General features: G+C 40.0%; 1 protein-coding gene across 2 annotated transcripts; it reads right to left on the bottom strand.

The window, feature by feature from the left end:
* Nucleotides 1-41: 41 nt before the first annotated feature.
* AP4S1 (adaptor related protein complex 4 subunit sigma 1) lies at nt 42-23,599 on the bottom strand. Of its 2 annotated transcripts, XM_074149351.1 has the most exons (7): nt 23,567-23,599; nt 18,047-18,208; nt 15,358-15,555; nt 13,900-13,986; nt 12,744-12,812; nt 9,576-9,599; nt 42-815 (listed from the first exon to the last, which is right to left on the bottom strand). In XM_074149351.1, the coding sequence occupies exons 3-7, from the start codon at nt 15,493-15,495 to the stop codon at nt 687-689; spliced, it is 447 nt and encodes a 148-aa protein (XP_074005452.1). In that variant the 5' UTR covers nt 15,496-15,555; nt 18,047-18,208; nt 23,567-23,599; the 3' UTR covers nt 42-686. The 2 variants fall into 2 exon arrangements, with proteins under 2 accessions (XP_074005452.1, XP_074005451.1); XM_074149350.1 differs by lacking the exons at nt 18,047-18,208; nt 23,567-23,599 and having other exon boundaries at nt 48-815; nt 9,588-9,599; nt 15,358-15,495.

Here is a 23,599-nt window from a genome sequence, read left to right as displayed (position 1 = left end):
ATGAAGCCGACATGATAAAAGATGATGAAGCTTTTTATTTTACTTATCTTTTATTAATGTTATAACATTTAAGTGTCAAATACTTCCAGTTACAACTTAAACAGTATGGAGGAATCCTAACTACATCTGTACTTAAGTTACTTATATTTCTTCTATAACCATGACATACACAAAAAGAGAGTGAAACCAGCTTTTTGATGCAGGCTGAAACTAGTTTAAAAGCGGTCATAAAAGTTACAGAACTTTAATTTAGAGTACATTTGTATGAAAATAATAAAAAAGAAAGGACAAATTGGTGCTTAAGTACTGAAATTCAGTTTGAATTTATATTTTGATACCTTCTGTCTTCTCGTAGCTGTGGCACAATGCTGTGTAATTCAAGGTGACACCTAGATGGTCACCTGTAAGTTCCCATGACTTTATTCCCAGCCAATTTCAAAAAATGTTGACTGTTTTAGAAACATTTCTGCTGCGTCAATAAAGCTGCATCTGAAACTGTGAATATTCCACTTTAAGTTCAGCTGTGTCCTTCCACTCGGTAGGGAGCGTGTAGGAGAAACAGGAACTCTTTTCCAATTATTTGAATATTGCAGGAGTGGGTCTGGCGACATCAGGGAACCGCTGGCGCTACGTGCCTGACCGTCTCGTCGCCTTTTGTGAGATGCTGCAGTCGTCTTGCATCTGCCTTAGCTTTCTGCCACTTTGTCAAGCACGTACAGAGGGGCAAGAATTCTGGTCCTGTTTGTTTCCACGATGCAGCCATTTAGCACCATTTCATCCAAGATGATGTGCACTCTGTCCAAGTTGAACATGATCTAGGAACGTTTCCAGTTAAGTGTATTTTGAACAACATGAAGATAATTCAGAGAAAACCTGAGGCAACTTAGTCTTTAATCAAAGTTTAGAAAAATAGGTATTCCTTAATTAATGCTAGTTTATTTGGCTGTTTATTTTAAGAGAGGTAGGGAAACAGTTTAACTGACACATTTTTTTCTGACCACAGAGATGTCAAAAGTTTGTATTAGAGAAGCTGAAGCCGCAGCAGTATCCCGTCCTGGCAGACGGCCCCACGCAGCAGTAAAAGCAAGGTAAACTACGACTTGGGTGTGGGTGGTTAATTTTACTGCCTGCCTGAGCACCATGTATTGTTTGAATATAAAAAGTTATCAAGGGATAACAATCTTGAACGCAAAGATGCAAATATCCTGCATTCCTTCTTAGAAAAGTAATTGTCAAATTCTTAAAATTTTATTCTCAAACTTTCCTTACCCGAAGTTACTAACGCAATTTGATCTGCTTGCAAATAGCTTGAGGAATATGCCGATACGTAAAGTTGAGTCGCTGATCTAGTGATAAATCTCATAAAGAGCAAAAGTAAATGAATGGTTCATATTTTAAATACTTTCTAAAAATATTTATAATCTCTAATGTTCACCTAAATAAGCTGAAACAATATGAGTTTGTACAGTTGTGATATATGACATTTGTCCATAACCATGTCTGTCTCTCCATAACATTATCTAACAGCATCTGGCTCAAAAGACCCCAAACCAAGGATGACCAGAGGCCTGACTCTGGTATTACGTGGCGGGTGCCCTCTGCCTTACATCAGTGTTTGGGTATCCACCGAACAACTGCCAAGGGTCACTTAGTGGAAAAAAGATTCTGATGTTGCCATTTATCACCAGAACCTGGAATGGAAATAGGCACAGCAAAAAGCCTGCTGGGTGCATCTGTTGTCGCCTCACTGCGGTGCACACACAGGGGCAGAGTGTGAACAGCCCTTCCTCTGCCTCCCCCTCGCCTCTTGCTGCTCTTAAACATCCTCTTTGCTGGGCTCAACAGATCAGCTTTGCCTTCACTTCGCTCCTTCTCGTTCTTGCCTGTGTATTGAGAACTGCTGCAGCGGAGCTCGCGAGGTACTTCACACTAACGTCTAAATGCACCTTTCAACACTTTTTTTTTCCCAACTTTGATAAGAGTCTCTGTGCCTTCTCTGCCCCTCGTGCTATTTTTGATGCTGTGATTTGAGCTCAGGAACTGGTCTGGTTTTGCTCTAGTCCTTGTATTTATGTTAGTGGATTTCCATTCTGATCAGTGAAGTTACATGTGCCAGGATTTTGAGGGCATCAAGGTTTGCCTCTGCTCAGCATCATAAAGCCTAAGTCTCTCTTTTTTTTTTTTTTTTTTTAAACTCGGTCCAGCGTTTAAGAGGCCTGCTCTGTCTCACGAGTTCCAGTGGCTGTAGCTACAGCAGGCTGCGGCTCTGCCAGAGAGCAGGAACAGTGGGAGTACAGAACTGCATCTGACAACAGCCACACATTTGTATATATGTCTCATCCTCGATGGTAAATGCAAGTGGTGGGAAGCCAACCCCTTAAACCACCAGAGCTGCAACGATGCAAGCTCATGAAAGTGAACCATCTTAGGTCTGAACTCCAGATACGGATTTAAGTGAAGTAACACTGAACATTCCCATGCCTAGTTTTTTTAGCACTTGGCTTTGAGAAGGGAATTCCTTAATCTGAGTTAGGGGCCTTATTTTCCCCGCAGTGAGCACTGAAAGCCAGACCCATCTTACGATTCGGAGGTTCTAGAGAACCAGGTCTGAAGCCAGTACTTAGGAATGCAGAGAGGGATTTTCCTGTGATCCTTTTTCTTGGATTCGGAAGCCCAGTCACAATGATGACTGGCTCAGTCTCTTCTTCTCAAATGCTACAGTAGAAATATTGCCAGCCTGAAACCTGTAGAGGACAGAGGCTGAGCCTCTGGGGGATTTCCAGCTCTCCTTTCTCTGTGGGCAAGCCTGACTGAGCTGGTAGCAGCTGCACCTCCTGCCTTCTACTGAAGCTTCTGCTGCTCTCTGTAGAAGTTCTGGAGTATGGTCCAGCCCAGCCCCCAGAGAAGCTTAAGTTTTGTCCCTGTTTTGGTGATTGCTTCTGCTGTGTATGTTAAAGTAAGAAGAGGCACAGAATATCTCATGTCAGCCTTGCCTGTGACCTCCCTCCAACAGATGAAGTAGAAGCTTGAACTTGCTCTCGCTGAACTGTGGGATGAACCTGTTTATGTTCAAGCGGAGGAGAATACAGCCAGCAGGCTGTCACCTTCCTCTGCCCTCGTAAATTGCCACGGGTGCTCTGGGCTGAGCTGAGTGCCGCTGTGTATTTGCGCCGGAGGGGAAGCAACTGCGTCGCTGCTCCAACAAATGATTCTGCTTGACCGAGAGCACGGCGTGCCCAGCCACGTGTAGGAGCAGGATCCAGCTCCCAAGTAACTTTACTACTAGTTACTGTTACGCGAGGGAGAGAAACTATAGCTGTCAACAGGATCTTGGCTATGTCCGTGGTTCATCAGATAACTTCTAATTTGCTGGCCTAAATTTAACCATCTAATTTTAAATACCGGACTTCTTCCCAAGTCTGACTTTAGGCCTGAATTGCTTCTAAAAAATCAGTCTCATGCCTTCCTGTACTGAGGAGCAGTATGGTCCTTAAAACACCAAAAGGCTCCCTTTCTGTGGTTCCAGGGACAAAGGTGGTAGTTTTACTTTGCTTGGCAGATTAAAGACTCGAGACAAATGTCTTCCTGTGGTATACTTTACAAGTAAATCAGTCTTTGCAGAAATACATTACTGGAATAAAGAAATCCTAACTTCTCAGATCAAAGTAAGAATTTTTAGGAAGAGAGCTCTTTTGCTGCTGGGTAGTTCACCTCTGGCAGCGCTCTGTACAGGGCAAGGGGATCTGCTAACGAAGTTAGATAACATTCCATTCCGGTTTCAACAAGTGATAAAGCCAACTCTTCCTGGCTTGTAATTTTTACACTCTACCACTGATTCATAGTGCTCCAGTTCCCAGTTCATAGTGCTCCAGTGGAGCAGGGGCTCCTGTCTGGCCAGGCCCTCCTCTTCCTTTGAGAGTCCCAAGGTTCTAAAACCCAGAAGACTGGATCAACCAGGATCAGTGATGATGCAGCAACTTCTCACTCCCACCTTATTTTTCTGCATCACCTTGTTTAAGGAAACATTTAAACACACTTAGCACTGCTTTTTCCCTTGCTGCATTTCCTAAAGAGCTGATACCGTGTCAAAGGAAAACTGCACCAGCATCTTGCAGCTGTTCTACTCCAACCCAACATGGTTAAATGAGCCATCGCTTCCCCTGCAGGGCCATTCCAGGTTATTTCAAAACCGGCTTACTCCATTACAGAAAACAGTGGTGTGATTTGTGTCCATCTGTAACACATTAATCACCATTCCAGAACCAGTTGTTTCACCTGCAGTTTGAAGGGGGATACTAATATCACTCCGGAAAGATCTATCATCTTGATTTTGGAAGGTCCCAAAGCACTCTTTACCCTCTACCCTCAACCTCATGGCCAGGCTTCCTTTTACGGTTCTCTGCCCACCTCCCTTTACCGTGCTGCTCTTGGCAAACAGTCAGGCTGCAGAGGGAGCAACCTTGGCTTTTTTCCCCTCCCTCTAAGTCTCATGACTGTGCTCTATGGTTACATCTTGTCATACACGCACCACGCAGCCATTCGCCTCTGAATGCCCGGCCAGGGAGGGATCCATATCCCTGAGCCTGGCGAGGCTCATCCTCCCCACCTGTCACTCGTTTGGCAAGTGACCCCAGGTTTCAGGGTTTAAAGCCCTCGAGTCATAAATCCACACCCAGCTGAAAAGCAGGAAAGCAAACCAGTTTGAGCAACTGGCAACAGGAAAAAGCTATATTCGGTGTGTGCCCTGCTGTGTGCTCCACCCACAGCTGTTCATTTAAGGTCCTGCTTCCAGTAAGAATCCAGGCTGCCCACAAAAGAGGATTAGGGACTTTCACTAGATCCATCCAGAGGCTAACAGGAACTTTTCAACAAATATGTAGACGAAAACGTGTTAATCTCTGCGTCTATAATAAAAGTTTTCAGAGGACCCAGCTAGGAAGTACCCTTAACAAGTTGTCAGCCTGGGCAAAAGCTGAGCCCTTTTACTGCCTTTGGCTCACAGATCCAGCCACTGCTGCTCGTACCTTGCACTGCAGGTAAATGGCACCTACACCTGGTATTTAAATGTTATGCTGGCTTTTGGTAATTTTAAGGGCTGCCCTCATTAAAGACATTAATGGTACTTTCTACTATCACAAAGAATTTTTATGGCACGTACAGGAGCTAAATGTGACACAGTCTGGTGTCTCCTTCCCCAAAACATTATACCGGCAGATAGTTAAGCAGGGGAGATGGGAAGGAAAGGAAAAAGGCACATTTTGGACTTGCATGTAATAAGTAACTTCTTCATATAGAGACATTTTAAGATATCTCAGGATTTTCCAGGCAAGTAATTAAGGGTGTGTACAGGCTTCGAAGATGATAAAGTACAGCCAACACCTTGTGATCAGGTAACACGCCCAGGAGCACAAACAGAAGCTTTGTAGATTACAGCACGGGTACTTATGGGGAAGATGGTTTGCTACTGAATATACAGCAGTACAAAACCTTGATGTGAATCCTGGACGTTCATCTTCAACTAAAGATTACTTGGAGTCGCTTCTTTTCTTAAGCTAGAGTCACACACTCTGATTTTATCTTTGCTAACATTTGCTTTAAGTATTTAGCCTTTCTAATGGCAGGCAAATTTTAGGCACTGAAACACATTTAATGCTTTCTGACCCTTTCTTCCTCAAACGACCACGCTGACATTAATGAGGAGACAAATGGTATCTTCAAGTTCTGTGATATTCTAGAACAACAGTTTTAAGCTAATCCTTATAGGCTTCCATTTTACCCACTTATTTAAAGTACAAACTAAACTGTATCCTTATAAAGTCTCAGAATAAATTCATCATTCAATTTCCTTACTACATAAATGCACTGTATTCTGAAAGTGTTATTCCACGGGGGACTGAAGAAAACAGTTGATGCACATGAAGCATTCCCTGTATCAAAGCTTTTTATCTGTCCTAGGAGCAGCAGCAGCTAGTTGCAATGGAATGTAGTAGGTTTTTTTTGATCAAAACAACATTCTTCAAATGCTTGGTCCTAGAGCACCCTGTCTTCCCCCTCCCCTCCCACAAGAGGAACGTAAGTATCTGCTTCTTCCGTAAGTTAATAATGTGTCTTTAAGTAAGCTTTGCTTCACCAGTTCGAGCAATAGAAAACTCAACTTTTTGTAATTTTAGAAACTCTCATCTTTACCAGCGTATCGTTCCCTACAAAGCTGCTGTGGTAACACTTGCATTTTTATAGCCTCTTTTGTCATCATCGCACCAAGAAAGTAGCTCCTACACCATCCAAGCTGGAGCTTTAGAGCTGCCAAAAATCCCACCCACTTATTTCATACACAGAAGTGAGGCCCATCTAATGCTACCAACACGTTAGGAAGCCGCACCCCTGGGACAATTTCAGCGCTTGTTCATTGAACTGGCCCAACAACACAACTTACAGATATTCTAAAAACAAACCAAACAACTCTAGAAATGTTATGTCATTCTGTTACAGGTACCCTTAGGTATGTTACTGACTCTTGGAATGAAAGTGGACATCCTGCAATGGCTAAATGCTTCACAATTCACACACAAAAGCTTCTGTAAAAACTGTGGCTACTATAGAGTTAAAGAAGTTACTCAGTTGGGCAGTAGGTAATCAGTGCTCATTTGTGCAGTATGCATGAGATAACTTTGCAATTGTTTAGCATCACACACACCTATGTCATATGTACACGTACATATTATGTATTAATCCTGTTGGGCAGGATTCAGATTGGACCCAGTCTCTGCCTTGGGCACAAGGTGCCCTTCCTGGCAGCTGGCTGCCGGCTGGGGCCAGGTGCCGCTGCCCCGCCTCAATTCGGGTGTTTGGGCCTAAATAAAAGCTGGAGTCCCACATTAGCAGGAGCTGCGTTGCCAGGAACACTGGGTCCCGCGCTGCGGCCGGGGAAGCTTTAGCAATCGGTGCACGTGCCGCAGGCTTAACACGGGCTCTGGGACCACTGCAACTGCGTGATGGTCTCAGCCTTTAGCTTTAGCTGGGGTTTGCTCTGTGTGAGTGAATAGCCTTTAATGATTATGATCTATTTTTCATGGGTTTTGGTTTCATGTGATTTCCTACTATTTTTCTCATGTTAGTAAACACTACTTGCTATATAGAACAGCCACTATCGCTTTTGAAATAAACTTCCAATGGATCTGTACACAAAAATAATAGCATGGAGACAGTAACCCACCAGATACTCTGTATACAAAAATTCTGTAAATACTACTTGGTGTTTGCTGTCAGAGACCTTCGGACAGTACTTCCTCCATCAGATACTTTGCATTCAAGCTAACTGTACTGAATGCAAGAGTTAGCTTAAGCCTGTTTGGCAAAGGAAATGGTTTAATCCCAGGTGGAGGATATCATTTTACACACTATGAAAGTCATATTGATGGATTGTTGCTTGCGCTGCATTAACATCTGTCTAAGACACTTGCAGTCCGGATCTTACATTGCTTTTCTGGGCCAGCTATTCAAGCTGTTGTCAAAAACAAATACAACCCTGAACAGCCCCCTTCTTCATCGTTACACCTCTGCTTTACATTTAAGGTTGAGGGTCTCTAACTTCATTTCAACTACTTTACATATCCTCTCAACTTATGAAACGCTCTTTTTCCTAAATGGGAGAGTTACTTTGTACATATATAGAAATAAAATGTTTTATTTTAAAATTGTTCGTGAAATGCATAATATAGGAAAGTACATTTCTGAATGGAAAAATTATGTATGTCATTCATATGTCATACGTGTTGAGGAGAAACATATGAGACATGAGCTTTTCCAATATTATTTCCAGTGTTATCAAATAAGATAGTAATGCACACTCTTGTTTTCCAAATATTTATATTCACACCCTCATGCAGGTGAGACCCATGTAGAAGATGAATTCCTACAGGGCTCATTCAGACACCGTATCACACCCGTTGCAAACGTGCACATAATGCAGCAGCTTCTCTGACAGCGCACTGTGCAGGAGTGACGAGCCCTGTGTGCAGGAGCTTGCTGGACACGCAGCAGCCTTTCCCAGCCAGTAAATGGGCTACTGGTGTGACTGTAAGCATGTAAGTACAGGAAATTCCTCTCGGTATGAAAATGATGACCAAAGGCAGTTGGAGTCTAGAATCACCAATGCTCCAAACAGTCTAAGATAAAGAGAATCAGGTACTTGCAGACTCGAAGTACACCATGTGGAAACAGGGGACTATTTTATGTGTAATTAGTGAATACGTCAGGTTAGTCCCTAATTCAGCAAAGTTCATACACAAGCACACATAGTTCAAATCCTTAACTATAAGAACTGAATGCAAAAAATGTAGCTATACAATCACTCAGAGACCATAAGAGTCCCTTCATGCTGCAATTTCATTATTGCTCTTCTGTAAGTGAATTTAGGAGTGTTAGGTTAATACCACAGCATTTTGTGAATTTCAGGAAAGAAATACAGACAGTATATATGCATGTATACATGCATATAGATTTAAGTTCAGTAAATGAGACAGAGTTCCAGCATGTAGCAAGCATTAAAATATTTACAAAAGTGAAATTAATTATTTCTTTTTGGTGGGTTTTTTTTTCAGTAAAGAAGTAAGAACAATTACAAGAAAAATCACAGAATATTTCTATGTTCTTCATATGTTAAATAAGGTAAATAAACTAAATTACTTTTGATTCCAGTGTGACAACCTGGTATTTCAGGTGTATAATTGAAATTCTTTCTACCAGTAGATCTGCATTTAACCAACAACCACCATAGGCATAAGGATCGCTGGAGTAGAGCTAGCAGGCAGTGGGATTGGAAGAACTGAGGAGGAAGACTGTTTTGTGCTACATTTTCCTGGATTCATTTTCTTTGAATTCAGTATTGTATTTTATGTACTTACTAATTGTGCTTAATTGTTTGTATTTGGCTTTAGTTCATTTTAAAAATTATTTTAGTTAATACTCTGCAAATCATACACATGAAAAACAGTTGTGTAAGGGGAGGGGCAGGAAAAGAAAAAAGTATCTGTGGCAATGCCTAGTTTCCTAAATTTCTTCCTCCCAGGCCTTTCTCTCTTTCCATTGATAGAGTAAAACTCACCTAGACTTTCATGAAGCAAGGTCAAAGCACAAACCTAATCTTACAATGATGCTACCACTATTTGACTCAAGACACAGCTGTAACATTCAGCTCTTATTACTGCAGTCATTTCAATATCTATTTTATTGTAAACGTAAATAAAAAAAGTAAAACCCTGAACTAATAATTAGTCAAGTCTTAAAGTTCCCCCATGAATATAACTTTTCATATCTAGGTGTTAATGGTACTTAAGTCTCTCTAAGCAAGCTCTGCCTGTCTTACTTTAAATGGTACCAGGCTTATCTTAATGATTGAGGATTTCAACAGGTGACCCTCGTGAACATCGGCCATGCTTTCAGAGAGCTGCTACTTACTGTAGGTGCAAAATTTGTGAAACCTCTGCATTGCCTTGCTTGTTTGACAGTCAGTGCTATGAAGACCGTACGAACTGGAACATACACCAAAAGCAGATAGACAAATGGATTTCTGATACTGAAAAGGATACATCTAACTCACTCTGCAAGGAAAAGAGGTAGACAACCATTAGTTACAATTTGTTCTTTCATCTTATAGTCATTAAACATTACATGTCCCTTCAGAGCATAAAGAAAGTCCGCAAAATAACGATACAAAATTTTAGGGCAATTCAGATTTCTGGTCTGGTCTGTACAATTACATGCTCTTTCCTGCAGCACTGCTTTGCCTTTGATGTGTTACCTGTCTCCGTAATAAAAGCTAATGTTCTGAAATTTTCACTTAGAAAAACCCACTGACATCACCCACAAGTCACAATTTGAATATAGGCAGGGCCATCTGAATGAGCAGTTGGAAAGCCAGCATCTCATGGCAGCTCCAGCCCCATATTCTGTTTTCCACCATCTGCAAAAACAGGATCTTAATGCCGAGTTTACAATTTATATAAAAACACAGTTTAAAATGTTGCTGCAAATAATTTCAACAGCAAAATTTAGACATTGTATATACCTATGGCTGTGGTAGCCATGGCTGGATACGTTAGGAGGGGGAAGGTAACTCCAAGCTTTGGACCCTTAGCACTTCTAACTGTTCTCCAGCCCCAGCAATACAATTCTTCACATAGTCATCGTTTCCTTTCTAGTCTTGGCCTGGATTTACCCCAAGCAGTTTTATTCATTTAACCAAAATATCTGAGTTAGAAGCCCTTGTGGTCTCTCTGCAGTCAACATAAGAGATGAGTATCTTCAACAGTTGACTCAGCACACTTGAGGCATGACTCACTTTCTCCAGATACTCATCGATCTCCACTGCCCGTAATGGGAGCTTAGGATGACCAAACTTCTAACTTAGGTGCCTTAGTTAAATGTCTAGATTTAGAAACAATTAATCACAGCCTCAGCAGTTAAGGTCTTATACGGCTGGGGTGGAGCTTCCCTAGTCTCTGCTGAAAGAGGGAATTCAGTTTGCAAACATGGTTTCCATTCACAGCCTAACCCTGGAGTTTTAGGCAGAGTTCCCAGTGGTAAAATTACTACTACTTCTATGGTCTAACGATGCTCCAAACTGGACCAGTTCTAGTCTACAGGCCTCTGCTGAGTGACTCTACTCTTAAATTTGAATTTTTTTTATCCATCACAATAATTTTGTTTTAGGAGCCTGATCAGTTTAAGTTTCCTCAGTATTAAAAAGTAATTGAAAACACTGGAATAGGTATTCTGAACAGTATGCAGAGTTTTTCCCTGGGTAACCACATAAAAGTGAAGAGGACTCAGAATTACATCTCACAAACAACTCTGAAAGCTTTCCCCCTAATTCTGTTAACGTTTGCTCTGATATCTGAATTCAACCTCTGTAAACTCCATTAGGTATAAATAGAGTATGTGAGAATGTTTAAAGCTCACAAGCCTAAAAATAATAGATGACAAAATGTCCTTCTCGAGCAGGACAGATGTTCTTTCCTTTCCCAGAGTTCTGTCTCCATTGTCATCATCATAATTTGGGATTCTGCTAAAATTCTGCAAATCCTGAACATTAATCCATAATACTACAAACTTATACTTTCTTGCTCTGTGGTTTCTGCCAGAAACCCCAGCTAGAATTACAGTCCTCTTCTTCAGTGCTCTGCTATTTATCGTGTTATATGCTATTAAAAACAGAACTACAGAATGGCATGAGATTTCTTTAACCACCCCCCTTTTCGTTCCCCTAGTTTCAAACCTGAAATACTATGGAAAATGAAAAAAAAACCTCTTGCATGATGAATTCAGCAAATTTCTAACAACTATCAGTGGTTGGGTTATATACGTGGTCAAGGAATTATATATACTATATTTATATGTAAAAGAACCACATCTATTTTTGCTTTGCCTCAAGTGAAGAAAATACATAAAACTTGAGAAGTGGTTGGCAACTATTAGCTCCATTAGATAACTAAGATGTGACTAAATTTATTGCGCGTTCCTGTACTGCCAGGATCAAATTCCATTCCTGGTTATCAGTGCTTTGGTTGGGACTGCAATCGTAACAATTTTAAGAGACAAATTCTGAACTGAGTGCAGTCAGAAAGTGATATAGTTAGTACCAGCTGTTTCAAGAGGTTGGTGCGACGTTAGCTGAGATAACAGCCTAAGACATTTGCCAGGCATCTATATGTAGTGAAGGGTGCAGATGACTTTTTCAAGCATGTCCGTGAATTCACGGAGGGAACTCTGCCGTGTCTGCTGTGGTACTAGGACTGGGAAACCAGTTACAGACCCTGCATCCTGGTCTCTGGTGTGTATAATTACCAACGTAATAACCTACCTCAAGCACTTGGACTATGGAGGAAACTCCACCCAGCCCTCTTTTCTGAGGGGGATATCCAACACGTTTCAGCACAGATAAACTGACATTGTGCCGAAGTATGATTTCAGGCAAATGTGTTTCTAACAAGATTGTTACAAACCCTATATTAAATAGCACATGCTCTAACCAGGATTATAATGCTGCGTTTTCAAACTCTGTAAAAACATGCAAACAGAAAAAAACTCTCCACCAAAAGGAACAGTGTCATTTTAAGTGGAGCCATGACCGATGTTGAATCCTTAACAAACTGACTATCTATATAATAGCTGTTTTATCAGATATCCGCTGTTGCATGACAACAATGTGGGGAGCACAAGTACAGACTGGTTTTTGAGGTTTCATTTGCTCCATCCTTCTGATCTTGTTCAGCGAGAGTGATGTCAGCTCCCTGCTTAATGCTTACACGATCTTTATCATGAATGAAGTTCATTTAGGGGATGTAGTGCTAAGAACAGCAAAAAAGAACTGTAAAGAAAAACCTCTTTATTTAAAATGTATAAAATTCCAGTGGCTAATTTAAGAGTAGATGACCGAAAGAAACCCCTGAGTATGAGCATATAAAACCATGCTTTTCTAACAGAAATATTTCTGGTATTCCCTGTCTGATGATTTATAACCTACATATACTTTTACTTTGAAAAATCAACTAATACTGCTCTTTTTTTCTTTCTTTTTTTCTTCCCTTTTTTTTTTTTACAGTGGTAATATTCATGCTAAAGTACTCAAAATTCAACATGAATATGAAAAAAATTATTTTCTCCTTTTATTCCCCAAAATGACATATTCACTAAAGCTTTGAAAAAGAGGAAATATTTCATAATAGATTCAATGTCTTACTCACCACTCTGCTGAAGTATTTGTCCAAAACTTCCACAAAATTATGAATTAGTTCATATACCGCCATCTCATTCTGAAATTAAATTAAAAACAAGTGAACATGAAACGAATAGCTAGAAAATGTACTAGAATTCTTTGTGTTATTTCAGCTTGTGGTGTATGAAAAATGACTAAAACTACAACAAAGTGCACAAGTTGAGGCCACTGTAGGGAGAGGTGGTGTGATCACCCAACGGAGCAAGGGAGCGTGCAGGGGCAGAAGCTTCAGGTCAGCCACACAAGTAAGCACTGCAGTGCCCCACGGATTTGTCTCGCCTGGGCTGCTGCCATCCTATTGCATCCCTTGTTCCACCATCACCCAGGCTAGCGAGAGGGGTACAGCTCACCGGGCTATGGCTACCCAGGCGGAAGTCCCAGCTGCAGCACAGAGCCAGGCTGCGCTCCAGCAGTATGGATGGGCAATTTTTGTATGGTGTAGCAAAGCCAAAAGGATTTGGCCAAAATTGCGTGCCATTATAACCTGGCTTGAAGACACTGTGGTGGTCAGCAGCTACCTTCCACACCACCCAATTAAAGTCTCCAATAGTAAGCTTTGAATTAATTTCTGAGAACTGGGAATCAATGTAAACACTAAAGCCTTCCGGCCTCCGCCTGAACAGATGAAGTAACAGTACTTGTCAATTTTCTGGCAAATACCTTCCCCACCCAACCCCACCCTGCTTTTTAAAAAAAATATAATAAATAGGCATCTTTCCAGCTGACAGGATGAGAAATTCTTTCTTTGGCCAAGGAGGTTGAAAACAGTGAGCAGTTAGGAAGTCACTGCAGATGAGACAGCTGATCTGGCTGTAATGCTAACATTTGTTGAGAAAGCTCACCCAACATAAATTTGTTTAATCAAACATAAATTTAGAAAGCAGAATCAGTATAAGGCTCATGAAGATTGCCTCATGATAACCATTTGGTCTACTGCTATTGAATGAAGCCAAAAATACACTTTCTATTATACCTCTTTATTTCACAGAAATTAAAATGTCTTTTTGCAATAACTCCTTGAAATTCTGTAATTGCTATTGCAAAATTCCATGCTGGAAAAAGACTTGAGTTCTTGCCAATGGCAACTACAAGTTCTGATTTCAAGACTGTATCCAATTTCTTACCTCTGCCTCGTTGATTCCAACGACTATGAAAAGGGCTGCATACTGCCGGTAAACCAGCTTAAAGTCCTTATACTCAATGAAGGAGCACTAGGCAGAAGCAAAACCAGTCAAACACAGCAGCTGCCATTTAAGCATATAACACTATCAAGCACAGATTGCTCAAAGAGGCTGAGCTTTCGTGTTCCTAAGGCCCACAAAGAAGACTGGATTTCCCAAGATCCACCCAACAATTTTGACTTGAAAGAAATTTGGTAGAATAGCTATTACACAAAACTTTTCATCTACTGACAGAAAACACACTGCCGCTTTTTAAATGGAAAAACTGGAACTTACAGAACTGAGGTGACTTGTTTGGCGTTGTAAGTCAATACTTACCCTAAATTTTCATTTGGAAGCACTTCCAAGAGAGACAACCTCAAGGTAATTTTCATGTTTAAAAAAAATTATCAGTATTTTTATATAAAAATTAAGAGTATTAGACTTCTAGACCCAGGGCGGCAATTCACGTCTCACAGTAAGACAGAAGCCAGCAGATGGTGCTGTTATACCCTGCTTTACAAGGGTGCCGCCTTCATTTTTTTAAGTATTATTTTGCTCAGTCCTTGAAATGGCAGCATTCCGTTAGCTCTTTTGGTGAAGTTTCGGCTTGGAGATTCTCTTGCAAGAATATGGAGACACTTAATGTCTTTAGCCTGTCCATTCTGTGAACTAAGGTACTTTATAGGAACTGCTATTTTTTCTGAGGTTTTCTAGAATGAAATATGTGAGGACCACTGTTCAAGGACACGTGTAATTAATGAAAAATAAAGCAGCTGACTTCAGAACACAAACCAGAAACCCCCACTCACCTCCCAAGTCACGGATTTCTCCTCCAATGCAAGTCAATGTATTTAAAAGTTTTGCTAAGTTGGCTACTTTTCTTAAAGAACCAATGGCTTTTCTTGCAGAAAGTGTCAATACTTCTTAAAAATAAAAATGCCTAATACAGAGGCCTAAAAATTTGTGTCTCCAAAAACCTCTGTGTTTTAGATAGTAATTTCATTATTTGAAATCCCTTCTCCTAAGTTTTTTATTTAAACTTGGAGCTGTCAGTACTATCCCTACTACCTTCTGGCAAAGCAGGAGTAATCTCTCTCTATTGATCTCTACTGAGAAGCAATTAACAGGATGAAATGAATTCTTCCTGGACTTCTGACTTCAAACAAAGGGGAGGAATCTTCGTGACAGTGATACGCAAAACCCCAAAATCTCTGTAAGCCTCAGAAAAACGTATTTATTCAATGCAGAATAACAGTTCATCTGAGTGAACACATAATCTAGAAACAGAATCTTTTTCTTCATGGATAGAAACGAAAGAATGACCGGTGAAGCGAACTGATGTGTTTTCAGAATTATTGACATGAAAGATGTCAGATGTTGATAAAATAAAATGGCTAGGGGAGAAACTACAAAACTTACCTGATCCTTTGAACGGGAGAGACAGTTTTTGATTACTTCAGCTTCCAGCATTGTCCGTTTATTAATTTCTACGTGCTCATAATACCTAGAGAGCCTTGTTTGACCTTGTTTGTTTACCATAAGAAAAAATTTTATCATTTCTTTTTTGTTGGTCTCAGCAGTAGATTTGAATATGGAGTGCAGGAATCAAGAGTATTTCTGTGAGGAAAAAAAACCAACAAGAAGTATACATAGGAGTTATCAAAGCTTCCTAAAAGCCAGCCCAGATCTGCACATATTTAAGACTGTTTATTGCCAAAACACAGAATATAAGAAAAAAGAACTCTAATCTTTTGCATGCATCCCATAAGTAAAACTCCATTTTTTTTTCTCACACAAATAATCACAAAGTATCTAATAAATAACAGCTTTCACATTATCAGGCAATTTAATTTCCTTGGAGGATTTGGGGAATTGGAGGAGTAAACAAAAACCACAAATCTACTCACCATTTTGTTCCCGCATGCTAATTAGTTTGAGAACTTTATCAGAAATTTGCCCAATACCAAAACATAAGGCTAATACAGCTCATAAGAGCAAAACTATGGGCTTTTTAAGATTTTTTTTTTATTTGTGATTTGTATTTAACAATTTCTTTCATACCATCCTGACAACAGATTGAAGGAAGAGAAGACAAAGGGAAGTGCGTGACCATTTCTTTAACGCAGAATGAGAGCTTCCTATGTATCTGGATACCAGCAGTATTAGGGCACACCTTGAGCTGGACCAGGAGCCACTGAAATCTATTTTCTCCTGTCTAATTTCCCACACTGATGTGAAAGGGAGATTCTGCACTTAATCAAAACTAACTGTGGGTCTTTGATAGCTAAGAAGAAATCTGCTCATGTTAATGACACAAAACAGCTTAATCTCAATCTAAATAAATATTAATCCACGCAATGCCACTGCACTGCAGAATATAAATGTGCCACATGCAATGTGCAATGGAGAAGGCTATCAAAAAAACCACAGCATTTATCAGAATCTGCTTGCTAAACAACTGCAATCTTTCATGTTTTGAAAAGCAAGCAGAAAAAAGGTAAGTTGCAGATGTAATTTTTTGAAATAGAAGTTCTGGGTTATTTTCTTTAATGCCAGAAAACAGTCACAGTAATGTTTTCCATCTGACTCTCTATTTGGACCACAGATTTATTGGCCCAAATGCTCTTGAGGTTTATGCACTGGAAATACAGCAACTACCGCAAAAGCTATTTCTTCATTCCAGTTCTGAGGAGTTGCTCCTTGCCTGGTGCTTTACCAGGGTATAACACAAAATACGCTCTCCTAAGATCTCAGCTCCTCTGAGAAAGTGCAAGCTGAAAAAAAAAGGTATGGGGAATTCATAGAATGACGCAGTGTAGCTGTCTGTGTAAAACCAGTGTATTTTAATGCAGAAAAGGGAAAGGGAAAAAAAAATATGAAAACCAAAAATAGGTGCCTGAGTCAACAACCTCATAGATATTTAAACATATGCTGATTTTTTATAAAAAGGCAAGCTGAATAGGTGGTGCCTCATATTATTAACAACTTGAATAAACTGGCTATATACCATTCATGGGTGATACCATCTAAATCCTTCATGACAGCAATACAAAAAAATCCCAGTATATTGTGCTGATATTAATCATTGCTTACTTCCAATTCATATTGGCTGCCTAATTATTTTCGGAAAAAAAAGCCACCTTTACTATCATCACCTGGATCTCAAGAAAGTGACCTTGTTTTCCTCAGTGTATTGTGATTTACTCCATACACAAAGAAGTTTAGATTTCTATACTAAATGTATCTTCACTAATTAGACCTGATACTGAGAATTCATTTCTAAACTAAGTGAAGATGGATAATTTGTGTATAGTGTTATCTACAGCCTCAGAAGCATTGCCAATAAGGAAATTGAAACCATATGAAACACTAAAATTGTAACTGTAAGAGCTAAAGAACTGAAAAAAAAAATTCCTAATTTTTGCCAAATATGTATTATTAGTAGTGTAAATTAATATAAATGTTAAAAGATGTAATAGGAGCATTTCTTGTCCTTGAAAAAGTACCATATGATTTTAAATAGTTTTAAAATTATATTGGGGGGGGGGTGTGGAAATCACACACCAAATTCACAAAAATCAGTGAACAATAAAAGGAAAATTCCTACAACAGACAAAGAAGTTCTCACAGAAAAGCATCCTGGGAGTAATTAGGTTGCTTTAAAGAAACCTTCACCAAAAAATATAATTTTTTGACTGGATGCTTTTCTAAGAGACATGCTGCCCTTGGGCAAAAATATAGCCTTAACTGTGAATATCAGACACAAAGAGTTAAATCCTCTTCTTGCCTTGACTATCCCCTACACACAACTCTTCGAAACAGATAATCCATTTGAAAGGGCACAGGATGAGCAGGACTACATTTTCTTCCCTAAATCTTTGCAAGCCCCTCAGATGATGGAAAATATCAAAGGATACATCAGCTAGCAGGGAGGACTCTTCCCTTGCATTGTCCTTCATCTGCAAGAAAGCTTTTACCCCTGTTACTCTGTAAATTCCTCTTTGATCTGCTCTTGTCCGTAGGGCACCTCCAGGGAACAGAAGTCCAGGATGAATCCACAGGACAAGAGAGTCTGTTTGGAATTGTGACAGTCTCAGAGCTTTCTCACCTCCACTGAGCACGAAGTTTCTACGTAGAACAGGCGTGCACTTTTCCTGATTCACTCAAACAGAAGAATCATGGAAATTGGTGAATGTGGTCCATGCTGCTGCAGCGGTGCGCACGGCTTGTCCACTCTTCCCTGGGCTTCTGAACTAGCCCAAGTGGGTCTCTGAGAAAAAATGAACCAGGTAATTACGACAGAAAAGGGCCCAGGTGGAAATGCATGACAGGATCTTTACTGTTGGATGGCAGCTTAGGCTGACATTTATGATTAAACGGGAGAGTACCACCTATACAATCTCTTCCGCATTTCATGCGTGGCTCTGTTCCCCCTCCCCCATTCTATTTTGTATCGCTGCTTGAAATTAGAATTGCAATAAGAAGAGATGTCTTAATATTTTGAGGCATAAACAAAAGTAAAACAATGAGATGACTTAGTCATTTTTGGATTCAAAACTTGAAAACATTCAAAACATATGAAAAGAAGTAAGGGTAAGAATGAACAAGTCCTTCCAGCTCAGAATGGGGCACTCCAGCAAGGACCAACCTCATGATCAGAACAAACCTAAAGCTACTTAAGAAAGGGTTGTGGTCTGAAAGAGGAACAACGTAAGAAATGTTGCCCATTATTTTCATGAAAAAAACCAGCAAGCTCAAACACAGGAGACCAAAAGCTATGCACCTTGTTGCTACCAACTGCAAAACATGCCTGTCCGAGCTAAACAGATAATGACAGAGACATACACAGCTTTTCTTTTTAATTCCTAGTTTTATGTTTCGTTTTTGTGTTTCGTCCTGCTGAAGCCTGAACTAATAGTGCTCTGTTTTGAACAACTTGTTTCCAAACTATTTTAATAATTTAGTCATGAATGGTAAGGAGCATAAGTCCTGTTCTCAGAAATTAGCAAGTTGCACAAATCCATCGTAGAAGAGTAAAAACCTGAGGCTTAACATGTCTGCAGATATTCCAGCGGGACCTGAGGATGGGAGGACAGTAAAATTACACCTGGAGCACTGACAGAGTTGTTGTATTTGGAGTTACTGTTAAGCAATACATGACAGAAAAAATATAGGAATAATTTATAGGTATGGATCCTATTGCAGGATTGGCCCCTAATCCTAATTACTCCTTTATTAACCTAATCTTTCTACATAGTTAATCCCTTTCTGATGTTATGATTATTGCATCTCTGTGCATTCTTAGGAATGGCCCGGATTGTTTTACATATGAAAACACTTTAGGCCAGAATTATTTTTTCTAACCCTAAAAATGCTTTTATCTGGAATAGATATATTTAGGGAAAAAAAAAAATCCCATTTTAATGGAGGAAGAACCATAGATAAACTCAGATAAAACTCCAAAGTTTTATCTGTAATTTGTGAGACAATCATTAATCACAGTTTTAGAACAGGTGTTAATATTTGTAGGGGAGAAGTCCACTAATATCACTAGCCTTTTTTGTAAGTATTTTCCCAACAGTCCCAAAGATTGCTTCCAAAATTTTATTCATAAATTTTTCTCATAAAAATGGCAGCACAAGCACACAATTTTGTGCAGAAATACTAGAATAAATTATCTATATGATTTAGATGTACAAATAAAAAAAATTACAAAAAGCATGCACGTATAGCTGTAAGATCTGACTTGGAAAATAACTCCAGTGTTAAAAATATCGTAAGATTTTTTATTTCCTTTAAAAACAATTCTGAAAAAAATCACCCGAAGAAATAAAAACATCTGATCGCACAATTTAGGCAAAAAAAAGGGAAATTACTGAGTTTTATTTCTATCAAACAAAGTTTATTTCTTCTCCTTTCATCTTAGCTTTCAGATACAGACAACATGTTAAAATAAGTTTTGCCTATATAAGATGTAGAGAGACCTGTGAAGTATAATAAACAAAAAGCATGTGTGTGCATATGTGGAGTGCATACATGGAGCGGAGAAACTCCCATTCCTTCATCAAGTTCTATCTATCTATTTGAGAAACTACCTTTTATGATCAATAATCAGTACTCTGCTTACAAAGATAGCTCTGTTTCTTCAGATAGAATTCTTCTGTGCGTTCCTGTGCATTCTCACGCACGCGGCTGTGTGTATCCATGCACATACACACAAATTACAATGCTTTTATGCATAGAGAATCAAATGGTTCAAGAGAATTGGTGACAAGATGCAAGCCTTTCATATCTCTGCCATTATTTTGCTCATTTTAGTAATGAAAAGACATTACTATCTGAAGGCTGTTTGTCAGAAATGAATAGGCTGTCTCATTCCAGGTCAGTGGACAACTATCTGCATCACAAATGCGCTTAGAACAGAAGACTGGAAGGGACTATCCAGATCCTGATGGACTGTCAAGTACAGCTCTCCTCATCACAGTCAACCATGCGTTAGAAATTTTGTCCAGAATAGCCAACAGTGTGTGCTTCATGCATACCTCATCTACAAAACACCTACAAAACTCTATCACAGAATGAAGACTCTAGAAACAAAAACCTCAGAAGGTATCACTTGGGGAAGATGTAAAAAGTCTTAAAATTGCAAACTTTCCTTCAAAAGCAATTACCTTCTGGAGTGACTAAGTAGCACTCCTATTTACTTCCTTCACAAAGTACTTCTTCTGTAAGGATAATTTGGCATGCACACCAACGACATACAGTTTAACCACTGTGATTTAAATATGAGTTGTTACACTGTTAGATCTCACCCTCATTAAAGCATCTCTCGCAGATAAGTATCTATGAGAGAAAACTGGTATCATGATTGGCTTGTCTGACTCATGCTGGTAGACTGATGGAGTATGTAGTCATTGATGATTTACAATATGATGGCTTTAACTCCTAAACCAGCACATACGCAGAAGACTAAGGACCTGGGCTCATGAAGAGAGATGCTTCTTGACGTTACTGTCCCCAAGCAGGCACATCCCCCCTCTGCCCGCACAGGTAACTCCAGCCTCGTATTTCAAGACAAACTGAGACTTGCCTCCTTCGCTTCAAAATGCTGAAACAGAAATCATGATGGTTCAGGAGCTGCTTCCAGGCCATGCCAGCTCTGTAAGCAGCATAACCGCAAGAGACACCTTCAAGTACTTTGTCCCTGATTGTGAGTCACACCCCTAAATGCAGTCTTTTCAGATACTGGTTGAGACCTCTTAGAGAGGCAAAGCCTGCAATACCTGTTCTGCGGATAAAAAGGTCTTAACTCTCCAGCATGGCCAACCCAGCAGATTATACATGCAGTAATATAAAACATATTTTAAACTTAATTTTAATTTTTCCTCCAGTTGGTACAAGCACTTGACATTAATTTATTTTGTCACAGATTTCACCAATATTTATACATACTCAGACACATAAATTATAAAAAAGAAACACAACCTGAGTTTGAGACTTCTTGCAGTAGAGATACTATTCAAATTAGATTTGTGTGTCTCAAGCTAAAGCCACTCTAGTCAATGTTCACAGATTTAGAAGCATTTTAGTTACTGTGCTATAACAAAGTTTTGCAACATTCTAGGGCTCTCAGGTAAAATGTAAATAAGAGATCAAATCTACCAAACAAGAAATGCATGACTACATTTTTACAGATCTGCTTCACCAGGAATTAAAAATAGTTGTTAGATAGAACCATAAGCTAATAATTTACTGCACTAACTCTAAACAAGTTGGTTTTCTAGATGCAGAGGTCTAGTTGAACCTTATGCGTGTACTAAATGCAGAACAAAATGGGTTAAATGAGAATTAAAGCATTGATGAAAAGAAAAAAATTACTAAATAGTATAGGCACAAACAGGTGACAGCATGGGAACAAATATTTTTGAGGTATATATTAGGCTATTGAGCTTCCTGGCTACGGATTTATCGTACAGACGTATGTAGCAAATGAAGACCGCTCACATTATCGATATCCTTGCTCTTCCTACTTTTGTTTGGACCACATACAAAGCTTTCATAAAAAAAAGTCACATGCAGTGTTATTAATATTTATCCATAATAGTAATTATTTTTGTATTCTAGATCTTATTACTGTACACATTATAATTCATCCAAAGATGAAACATGTCGATGTGGCTTTAAAATAAAATACTATGTTCAACTTCAGGATCAGGGATTTTTAAAAAGCAACCTTATTAATCTAGGGAAGTCGGGGAGGAAGGAAAGAGTAAAAAAGTTTTCCTTTGCTGTTGAGTTGTCAAAATGCTGGCTGAATATAGTAACGGAATTAAATTGCAGTAACTCCCATATACTCAGGAATGAGGAATGTCCCATAAGATTGGAGCTAAACAAAAGGCTAAACTGGTTATGAGGTAAGTCTTAATTTTTAGTAATGATTTGATACTGTCAGTAGACAATGAAAAAAAATCAGGTGAGGTGGAAAGGAGTTGGATTTAGATTGACTAATCTGTTTGGAATCAGGAAGACTGTAGGATGAAATTTTAGTAGGAAATGATTTAATGGGGAAGAAAGGAAGTACTGGATAAACCAACTGAAATATCAATACACACCTGATGAGAGATTAGTAGAGAAAGGAAACACCAGTACTGAGTCAAGTGGTATTTATTTTTTCCAGTAATTAACAGAATTCCAGCTCTGTCAAGAGTGAGCCCTGTTTAGGAAACTATCAATTTTTTTACTGAATGAGTAAAACATCTAAATATTTTGAAGAAAGGCAAAACCAAACTCCTATCTTACTTACAATGGGTGACCTACAAATCATTTCAAACAGGATGTGATGATAATTTGTAAATATTGCATTTCAGAGCAATATTTTGCAACTGAGGTAATTTCACCATATCCAAACTACAGCACCAAACTCAGCATTGCTATGACAGATAAAACTGAGCCAGACCAAATAAACCGGTAGTTTCTTGCAAAACCTTCCTCACGTGGAAAAGACTTTTGAACAGCAAACACCGTGCACTTTAACTTTGCGTCATGGAGGGAATACACCTTGCGCATGATTTACCATTGAGATACCATAAAGATGACCATTCCTTTAAAACATTAGCCAACTTCCAGAGACACCATAAATTTAAAGAAAACTACTCTAAAACTACCTCCTTGCGGGGCAAATTCAGCGCAACGTTAATTAAACAGCGCTGAGTTTTAGAGACTTCAGCGTTTGAAGGCCGATGTGCTGTTTGCACTCCGCTTCAGGAAGCGGGACCAGGCCAAGGCCCGGCCCCGGCGGCATTCCCGCGGCCTGTTCCGCAATCCCAAGGCGCGGAGCCGCCGCGGCGCAGCCGAACCCAACCTCCGCCGCCCACAGTCTCACGCCACCGCTTCCGCTTTTCACTTCAGGGCGGACGGATGGAGACCGCCCGGTCAGGCTCCCCCACGGCGGCCGGGCCCGGGGCCACCAACGCGGACACCGACCCACCTGGGGCCGGGCCGCAGGCGGGGCGGGACCTTCCCCCTCCTCACAGCGGCGGCGGCTGCCCGACGGCGGGCTGCCCCGGGGCGATGCGCCGCCACCTCAGCCCCGGGAGGGGGCTCCCGCTCCCCCGCCCCCGGCGCTCACCTCCCTTCCTGCGCATGCGCACTCCGCCGCCTT

This window comes from Numenius arquata, chromosome 6, assembly GCF_964106895.1.
Source record: "Numenius arquata chromosome 6, bNumArq3.hap1.1, whole genome shotgun sequence".
Lineage (NCBI taxonomy): Eukaryota > Metazoa > Chordata > Aves > Charadriiformes > Scolopacidae > Numenius > Numenius arquata.
This window is presented reverse-complemented; position numbering and strand designations above follow the sequence as displayed.

Bases quoted from the DNA above. Each gene is read 5' to 3' on its own strand.
- AP4S1 (XM_074149351.1), bottom strand. From the start codon at position 15,495: ATGATAAAATTTTTTCTTATGGTAAACAAACAAGGTCAAACAAGGCTC. The intron at 13,987-15,357 runs GTAAGTTTTGTA...GCTTCTGCCTAG, and splicing joins TCTCCCGTTCAAAGGATCAG to TGCTCCTTCATTGAGTATAA. The intron at 9,600-12,743 runs GTGAGTAAGACA...TTTTCCTTGCAG, and splicing joins ACAAATACTTCAGCAGAGTG to AGTGAGTTAGATGTATCCTT.